The following is a 10,346-nucleotide window of genomic DNA, read 5'->3' on the forward strand; positions in this document are numbered from 1 at the left end:
AGAAACAGCTGCAAACATCCATTAATAATAGGAGTGTGGCCTGTATGAAGTATGAATCTAGGAAATCTGTACATTGTGAAAGATTAAATGGACACATAAACATGGATATCCTAGGCATTAGTGAGCTGAAATGGACTGGTGTTGCCCATTTTGAATCAGACAATCATATGATCTACTATGCTCGAAATGACAAATTGAAGAATGGTGTCACGTTCATTGTCTAAAAGAACACTTCAAGATGTATCCTGAAACACAACCCTGTCACTGATAGGATAATATCCATACACCTGCAAGGAAGACCACTTAATACAACTATTATTCAAATTTAGGAACCAAACATTAAGGCCAAAGATGAAGAAATTGAAGGTTTTTAATAATTTCTGCAGTCTGAAATTGATCAAACATGCAATCAAGATGCAATAATTACTGGTGATAGGATTGTGAAAGTTGCAAACAACAAGGGTTGGTAGTTGGAAATTATGGTCTTGATGAGAGAAAAAATTGCCCGAAATCGCGTGATAAAATTTTACAAGACCAATGACTTCTTCATTGCAAATACCTTCTAAAAAAAAAAAAATACCTTCTACAACAACATAAATGGTGACTATACATGTGGACCTTGCAGAATGGAATACGCAGGAATCAAATTGGCTACATCGGAAAGAGGCAATGGAAGACTCAATCAGTCAGAACAAGACCAAGGACCAGCTATGGAATAGACCACCAATTGCTCATATGCAAATTCAAGTTGAAGTTGAAGAAAATTACAACAAGTCTACAACCCTATGGGTATTCCACCTGAATTTAGAGATCATCTCAAAAATACATCTGGTGCATTAAACACTAACGTCCAAAGATCAGACAAGTTGTGGAATGACACCAAGGACATCATACATGAAGAAAGCAAGAGATCATTAAAAAGGCAGGACAAAAGAAAAGACCAAAACAGATGTCAGAAGAGACTCTGAAATTTGCCCTTGAACATTGAGGAGCTAAACTGAAAGGAAGAAATGATAAACTAAAATTGCTGAACACAAGATTTCAAAGGATGGCTCGAAAAGATATGGTACGGTATTATAATGGCATGTGCAAAGACCTGGAGTTAGAAAACCAAAAGGAAAATACACACTTGGAATTTCTCAAGCTGAAAGAACTGAAGAAAAAATTCAAACCTCGAATTGCAATATTGAAGGATTCTATAGGCAAAATACTGAACAACGCAGGAAACATCAAAAGAAGATGGAAGGAATACACAGAGTCACTGTACCAATAAGAATGGTCGACAGTGAATCATTTCAGAAGGTAGCATATGATAAGAATCAATGGTACTGAAGGAAGAAGCCCAAGCTGCACTGAAGACATTGACAAAAAAAAAAAAAAAGGCTCCAGGAATTGACTGAATATCAACTGAGATGTTTCAACAGACAGATATAGGGCTGAAAGTTCTCATTGTTCTATGCCCAAACATTTGGAAGAGATCTGCCTGTCCAACTGACTGTAAGAGAGTTATATTTATGCCCATTCCAAAAAAAGGTGATTCAACCAAATGTGGAAATTATTAAACAATATCATTAATATCACACCCAAGTAAAATTTTCCTGAAGATTATTCAAAAGTGGTTGCAGCAGTACGTTGACAGGGAATTGTCAGAAATTCAAGCCAGATTCATAAGAGGATGTGGAAGGAGGGATATTATTGCTGGTGTCAGATGAATCCTGGCTGAAGGTAGAGAATAGCAGAAAGATGCTTACCTGTGTTTTATTGACTATGCAAAGGCATTGGACTGTGAATCACAACAAACTAAGGATAACATTGTGAAGAATAGGAATTTGAGAGCACTTAATTGTGCTTATGAGAAACCTGTTCATATATCAAGAGTCAGTCACTGGAAAAGAACAAGGGGATACTAAGCGGTTTAAAGTCAGGAAAGGTGTGCATCAGGGTTGTATCCTTTCACCATACGTATTAAATCTGTATGCTGAGCAAATAATCCAAGAAGCTGGACTATATGAAGAAGAACGTGGCATCAGGATTGGAACCTTGCTTGCTGAAAGTGAAGAGAACTTGAAGCACTTACTGACAAAGATCAAAGACTACAACCTTCAGTATGGCTTACATTTCAACATAATAAAAACAAAGATCCTCCCAGTTGGACCAATAAGCAACATCATGATAAACAGAGAAAAGACTGAAGTTGTAAAGAATTTCATTGTACTTGGATCCACAATCAATGTCCATGAAAGCAGCATCAAGAAATCAAATGATGCATAGCATTGGACAAATCTTCTGCAAAAGACCTCTTTAAAGTGTTAAAAAGCAAAGATGTCACTTAAGGACTAAGGTGCACCTGAACCAAGCCATGGTTTTTTGTTTTTTGTTTTTTGTTTTTTTCAGTTTCCTCGTATGCATGTGAAAGGTGGACAATGAATAAGGGAGACTGAAGAATTGATGACTTTGAGCTACAGTGTTGATAAAAAATATTCAATATAACATGGATTGCCAAAAGAACGAACAAGTCTGTCTTGGAAGAAGTACATCCAGAATGCTCCTTAGAGGCAAGGATGGAGACACTTCATCTCACATACTTTGGACATGTTGTCAGGAGGGACCAGTCCCTGGAGAAGGACATCATGCTTGGTCAGTGAAAAAGAGGAAGACCCTCAATGAGAGGGCTTCAACAATGGGCTCAAGCATAACAATGATTGTAAGAATAGCACAGGACCAGGCAGTGTTTCGTTCTGTTGTTCATAGGATCACTATGAGTCAGTAAAGACTGGATGAGACCTAACAATTCAGTCAAATATCTCCCTGGGTGGATTGCAAAGTGCTGGACTACTGAAAGGATTCACGAGACTTACCAGTGTACAATCAATCGCATGAGGCTTTAACAAAGGTAAAGCACACAGAGCAAGAAGAAAAAGCAAAATCAGGGAGTCAGAGAAAGGTCAAAACTCTCAGGTACAGCCATCCGGAGTCTACCCTCAGTCAGACAGGACATTTTCATCTTCAGATTATAAACCCACAAGATATATCTGAGGTATCTCAGCTTCAGGGGAACTCAGACAGAAGTTTACTAAGGGGTATTTTATACCCTTTTTGTCATGTAACTAAAGCCAGGCTGTATAATTGTTAAACTGAGTGCATATCATTAATCTGTATGTCTCTAAGGACTCGATAGCACCACACTCTAAATAGTGTAAACAAGTTATAAACAGTACCGCCAGGTGAATTTCACTTTTTAAACGGCATACTCTAAATCACAGGTAAACATATTTAATTCTTAATCTTAACCAAGAGTCAGTACCAGATGAAAGAATTGTTAATTCTTCTTCTGGCTTATCAGCTTCCACCGGTAGAATATCTTGTGAGGGTTTTAATTTAATGCCAATACATTTGTTCATGGATAGCTACAAAAAAGACCGTGATAATGCCTGGCATTAAGACTATGTAATCCAGTTAAAACATCATAATGTTTAGATATAATTAAGTTACATAAATTGTACAAGATTGATCACCAAAAAAAATAAAAGGAAGAAACTATAATATAAACCAAAAGTGACAATATTAAGGGTTAAAAAGCTACAAAGAGTACTACATATATATAAAAATAAATAAAAATTATTTTAATTTTTTTTGTAATTAGTAATTAGTATATGATCATTATGATACATTGGTGCTGAATATTCTATATATTAAAATTATCCTTTTTATACTCTTAATTTATGATTTTTTAATAAAACAATCTAATTTCAATATTTTTTAGAGGAAAAAAAACAATTATGCCCACCTCCACCTCATATTCCCAACGCTCGAAATATGACAATAACAGTGAATTATCAGGAAGGAGAAAAAATATCTATTCTCTGTCAAGAAAATTACCTAATTCAGAAAACCAATGAAATCGTGTGCAAAGATGGAAGATGGCAGTCAATACCTCGCTGTGTTGGTTAGTAGTTCATAACTTGCTTTAGAACATTCCTTCAAAATGAGGTTAATACTCTACAATGCTTTGCATAATTGAACAAGATGAAGATCTTTCTTTATATCTATTACTTTTTAACTAAAACAGTAAACTACAGTCTATCCCCAAATTAATCAGCATTCATTCACTTATACTGTGAAATCAATACAGACAAAAGACTTAGGGATCTTATTTAAGTACCAGATGAAGTTGTTTGTTACTATTTCTTTCCTCATGATGAACAGAAGAATGAAGGAGGATATTTAACAAGAGGATAGTAGCATAGATATTGTGGCGAAAAATATCCTTGCAAGCTCCAGATAGTTGTTCAGTTTTTAAACAATAATATTTATTTAAATTATCTTTATTTTATAATTCCAAATAGTATTTGATTTTATTTTTCCATTTAAACATTGTATTTGTGCTTGACCCTTTGATCTCTTTGTTGTTCATATAGAAAACATTCTATGTTCTCTACCACCTCATATTAAACATGGAAAAATTAATTTATCAAGATTTTCAGAAGTAAGGAAAGAAACATCCACACCTAGATCCTATTCACATGGCACTAAATTGACTTACATCTGTGAAGATGGTTTCAAGCTATCTGAAGAAGATGGGATAACATGCCATGTGGGAAAATGGAGTTCTCCACCTCAGTGTGTAGGTAAGGGCGTATAAACAAGTAAAATTTGTTTTCAGAATAATTTATTAAAAATAATCAGATGTCATCAAAGTCATAAAGCAACATAGTTTAGATATAATATATAATTGTTTATATATCTTATGATTAAAATAATTTTGCATGATCGAATCAGTCTTATTTTTGTTCATTATAAAATCACTTTAAACTCTGCCATTTATTTTGTTTTAAAATGTAATGCATAGTATAATAAAACCTAACTATATGTTATAGCCTTGCCAACTGGCATTTTTATTTTTTGAATTGTTTTTCATACAATGTTCCTCTGGTTAAGAGCTATGGCTGCTAACCAAAAGGTCAGGAGTTCAAATCCACCAGCTACTCTTTGGAAACCCTATGGGGCAGTTCTACTCTGTCCTATAGGGTTGCTATGAGTCAGAATCAACTCAACAATTTTTTTTTTAATTGTATTGCATGATGCAATCACTGGATTAAACAACTATACAAAGAGAAACTAAAAAGGCAATACAGATAAATCAAAATGAAATTCTTAAAAAATACTCAAGAAACCTACAAGAAAGGTAAGAAATTGGGAACAGGAATGAGACACAGAAGAAACAAACACAAAACTAATAATAAAATGCTAGGCATAAAAAAATAAGCCCTAACATATCAATAATTACTTTAAATGTCAATGGTCCAAATATACCAGTTAAAAGACTGAGAATAGTTGGGTGGATTGGAACAAGACTCAACTATATGTTGTCTACAAGAAGTCACTTCAAACCTAAAAACATAGGTAGCTTCAAGTAAAAGACTGAAAAAATATACTAGGCAAACATTGTTTTAAAAAAAACCCAAAAAATCCTTTGCTGGCTCCCCTTGTCTCACAAACTCTAACTGTTGGTGTGTCCGTGACTAAGTGTTCAGACTTCTTCTAGAAAAACTAATTCCCTAGGTGAGCTTTGTTGGTCACATAGTTTTGATTATAATCTGCCTGCTAAAGTTGTCTAAATTTGTTATCACTTTCTGTGATTACTCCCCAGCTGTCTATTCCACTTCTCATAGAGCTGTGAAACTTATGTGAAGTGCCTTTTATACATTTATTCTTCAGGAAATGATTCAGTGCCTTCCGGTTGAAGGTAACAGATTTTCCAAGATTCCAACTATTTCTTAAATAAGGTCAAGTATTTCATAAAACAAAGCATATTGGCTGGCTCAGTCCACAAAAAGAATTAGATTTTAAGCATTATAATTTTATTTGCATTTGGACTAATATGTTCCAAAAACACTATGATATATGTGTCTTTATCAACATAAGGTATCACTACTATTTCTCTATAATTTTTTATGAAATAAGATATTCTACCCTTGCACTGAGGTGGTTCTGTCCAGGTTCCTCTCAGACACATCACTTCTACCTTCCCATACAGGGAATAAGGTTTCTGACATTTATAACGTACTCTCTCCCCAGGTGGATACCTAGTCATCTGTTTTGAGATAATATTAGCATTTTTCACTTTGGGTGGATTTCTACAGGAAAAATCTCAATACAAAGAAAAATATTCTCTCCATTAGGGTTCATTTTGAGTAACAAATAATAAATGAGATTTCAAATAAATTTCAAAGGAGGTTTAAAATCAGTAGATAACCTATCATGGTAAAGGTTCCCAATATAAAAAAATTTACACGTAAAATTAAGGAAAATAGGTTAAAAAATGCTGTAATGTTTAAGTTTTAACATCCTTATATCATTCATCTATCTTCACCAGAAGACAGACATTTTTCCCGCAGAAACCAGTGAAAATGACAGTTGTCCTAGATAATCTCAGAATATAGGAAAACTGTAAAAAAAACATAAGAGATCATGACATCAGATTTTGATTTGCAGTTATTCTGCTTATTAATCATGATTTTAGCCCCTTAGAAACATAATACATGTATGCACTTCCTTAAAGAATAAGTCAAGAATTAAGAGAATGCTTTAAAGAATACCGTAATTAAAGAAAGAGAGACATGATTTACTGAAAGTATTCAAACAGGAGATCCAAAAAAAAATAGAAAAACAAATCTATAATTTATAAAAACAACTCTATTGATTTTATTTGGCAAGTGCTTAAAGATATAATAATGCACAATGTATAATTCTTCAAAGAGTTTCAGGCGTACATGAAGCAATAGTAGGTTATAGCCTTGGTCCCTGAACTGTGCGTATAGTCTTCAGTACCAAAAAAAAAAAAAAAATTAAAATAAAAAGATAACCCATTGCCAAGATTGCAACTCATGCTGATACTATAGGATAGAGTAGAAATGCCCCATAGGGTTTCCAAGGTGGTAATCTTTATAGAAGCAGACTGCCACATCTTTCTCCTGTGGTGCGGCTGGTGGTTTCCAACCACTAACCGTTTGGTTAGCAGCAGAGTGCTACACCACTGTTATCTCATGCGTTAGTGGAAGTCTAGACCACTCACTTAGCCCTGGTGATCATGGGAGAGGGGAAGATGGTCTTTATTTCTTCTATGGTGATTTTCTAGAGTAGGTCAGAATCTTAGGCTGGGTTCTCTAGAGAAGCAAAACCAGGAAAGTGTATAAATATATAGAGAGAGAGATTTATATCAAGGAAATGGGTCACGTGATTGTAGAGGCTGGAACGTCCCAAGTCCATGGATCAGGATAGAGGCTTCTCTCAATTCACATAGCCAAAGGGGTTGGCAAACCCAAGATCGGCAGGTCAGAGAGCAGGGCTCTTGCTCACAGGCTGTGAAGATCAGTGAAGCCCAGTATTGGCCGGTAAGACTGCAAGCCTTCTTCTGATTCATGTGGCTGCAGGGGCTGGTGAACCCAGGATCAGCAGGTTAGCGAACAGGGCTCCTACTCACAGGCTCTGAAAATTGAGGAATCCCAAGATTGGCAGATAAGTTGATAGCTCAAGTCCCAAGAACCAGAGGTCCGACCAACAAGAGGCAGTTGCAGGATCCAGAGCAAGCAAAAAAGCCACAACATCTGCTTATATTTGGATGCAGGCCACACCTCCAAGGAAAATTCTTTTCAACTGATTGGTTACTCACAGCAGATTTATGAATTAGCGAAGATCATAGGAGTGATCATGTATAAACACTGAGAATCAAGGCCAAGCCAAGTTGACACATAATCTTAACCATCACAGTCAGGTATTGTTAGAAAAAGATTTCTGTCTTGCTAGGCCGCTCCTTTCCAGAGCCTTTGGTTAGAGAAACAGGCTCTTCTCAGAACTATTTTGTCTAAACTCTATATCAATTCTGGGTTGCAGTCTTCTCCAATAACCAGTTCAGGATATACAGAAGACAGAAAGAAAACCAAATAACTCACAATCATATGGTTCCTTGAGACTCAAGGTCCAACTTCTCTTCATCTTTCAGAGTGTTCTTGGTTTTATATAATATGCCAAAGATTTTTAACAACACTTCGCAGAAGTACAAATACACATTTTTATTCTTTGAATTTTTGTAAGGAATTGATGTTTCCTTTGTAATAAAATTTTTTAAAAAATGACTGGAGACCCAATAGACACTACAGTATATTATATAACAGAAAGAAAAATTTCCTTTGTTTACCTTAGCTGTGAATTTTTCTGTATATATTCATGAAGAAAAAACTTGATACTGTAATACTGCACAGAAGACATGTTTATTAGTATCTTAAAGTAGGATAAAAGGAAAAACTGAAAAATTTTGTAGCTCTCAATTTATATGATTAGAATTTCTTCAATGAATCATTTCTTTCCTCAGAAATTACACGTCTTGGGTTTGGTTTTTTTGTTTGGTTTGATTTTACTTATTTTGCTAAATTTGTATTTGCCTCAATTTAATCTGCTCATTGATTGGGTCTCTTAATAAATCATATATGTATGTATATATAGATTCTGAAGGAAAATGTGGGCCCCCTCCACCTATTGAAAATGGAGACATAACTTCATTCCCATTACCCACATATGCTCAAGGATCAACAGTTGAGTACCAATGCCAGAACCTCTACGAACTTCAGGGTAACAAACATATAACATGTACAAACGGACAGTGGTCAGAACCACCAAAATGCTTAGGTAAGTACTTCAGTATTCTCCTGGATCCTGGGAAAATCAGAGTAATGAAGATGATGTTTGGTATTTATAATATGTTTATAGATTAGTGAAGAACCATTGTGTTGAATACTTGACTACCAAATATTAATAAAGCAAAATCTATTGCTATCAAGTCAATTTTTACTCAATGCAACTCCATGTGTTACAGAGTAGAACTTCTCCATATGTGAATAGGTGAAGATATGAAGTTTTGTAAATTCTTATTGAAACAATAGCTATGAACATTTCTTTAATGCAAAACTCTTAATATAATAATTCATGTTATGATTCTCTGATAATAACATCTAGTTATCACTCAGCAAGCAAAATATGTCATTTTTGCAAAATTCACTAATTTCAAGTTTGCTGGGTGAAGCAAATGGCTTGCACTCATCTACTAGCCTAAAGGTTGGTGGTTTGAGCTCACCAAGCAGTGTTGTGAAAGAAAGGCCTGGCGATTTGCTTCTGTAAAGATTACAGCCAAGGAAACCTATGAGGCAATTCTATGCTATAATACATGGCGTTGGAATCGACTCGACAAGTCATCATTGATTCGACTGCAATAGGCTAGGTTAGTTAGGTTTACCATTTCCACCATATTTATATATACATGATGATTTTTCACAGAGGCAGTTTGTAAAGATTTAGAAAAAGAATTCCTAAACCATTATCTAATAATCTACTTGAAACCCTGAAAGTCTATGAAAATAATTTTTTGTGTATTAATAATTTTTATTTTTTTTCTACTTTCAGATGCATGTGTAATATCAGAAGAAATGATGGAAAAACATAATATAAAGTTAAAATGGAAATATGACAAAAAAATTTATTCCAAAACAGGGGATACTGTTGAATTTACCTGTAAACAGGGATATACAGAAAAGACACCAAGAGAGACTTTTCAAGCAACATGTCAGGAAGGGAAGCTGAAGTATCCCAGTTGTGAAAAATCATACTTTGGTTAAAGTGTGTGTATATAATCAAAATATATACATATCCTGAATTTTGTATTATTAATCTAGTTTTCTCAATTTTATTTTTGTTAAGTCTTTTTAATTCATAAATTAGAATTTGCATTAAATATTAAGTACATGATGTAATTATAATCTGAGAGACCAACATCTGACGCTAAAAAGTTAGCACCATATTAAAACTTGGCAAACCATAAAGCAACGTGTTCTGTTCCTAAAAAGTCCTTGACAAGAAATTAGAGGCACTCACTTCAGTGCCTGCTTAGGTCCATCACTTTCCTAACTTTCTCAAAGTTTTCAGCATAACCTCTGAGGCTTTCTAAGACGTTCTGTTTCAGAGGAACTGGAAAAGATCTGGTGGTCTTCATCTTCAGAGTAACATTACATGACAAACATGTAGAAATCAAACTAAATCAGACCTATGCTAGTAACAAAATATAAGCAATTATTTATCAGCCTTGTTTTTTAATATTAGCCTGGAAACCCTGGTGGTATAGCGGTTAAAAGCTATGGCTGCTAACAAAAAGGTCAGCTGTTCAAACCCACCACGTGTTTCTTGAAAACACTACGGGGCAGTTCTACTCTGTCGTATAGGGTAGCTATGTGTTGGAATCGACTGGACAGCAATGGGTTTGTTCTTTTTTTTTTTTTTTTAATATCAGCCTGGAGCCC

The 10,346-nt window shown here is 34.7% G+C and overlaps 1 protein-coding gene across 1 annotated transcript in view; it reads left to right on the top strand.

Moving 5' to 3' along the window:
* The window catches only part of LOC126066874 (complement factor H-like), a 181,157-nt gene extending 171,489 nt beyond the window's left edge, over positions 1-9,668 (top strand). Inside the window, exons 15-18 of the mRNA XM_049868292.1 lie at positions 3,764-3,946; positions 4,419-4,628; positions 8,503-8,685; positions 9,457-9,668. Of these exons, the coding sequence (XP_049724249.1) occupies positions 3,764-3,946; positions 4,419-4,628; positions 8,503-8,685; positions 9,457-9,668 (788 nt within the window). The remainder of the gene's footprint in view (positions 1-3,763; positions 3,947-4,418; positions 4,629-8,502; positions 8,686-9,456) is intronic.
* The last annotated feature ends 678 nt before the right edge of the window (positions 9,669-10,346 follow it).

This window comes from Elephas maximus, chromosome 24, assembly GCF_024166365.1.
Source record: "Elephas maximus indicus isolate mEleMax1 chromosome 24, mEleMax1 primary haplotype, whole genome shotgun sequence".
Lineage (NCBI taxonomy): Eukaryota > Metazoa > Chordata > Mammalia > Proboscidea > Elephantidae > Elephas > Elephas maximus.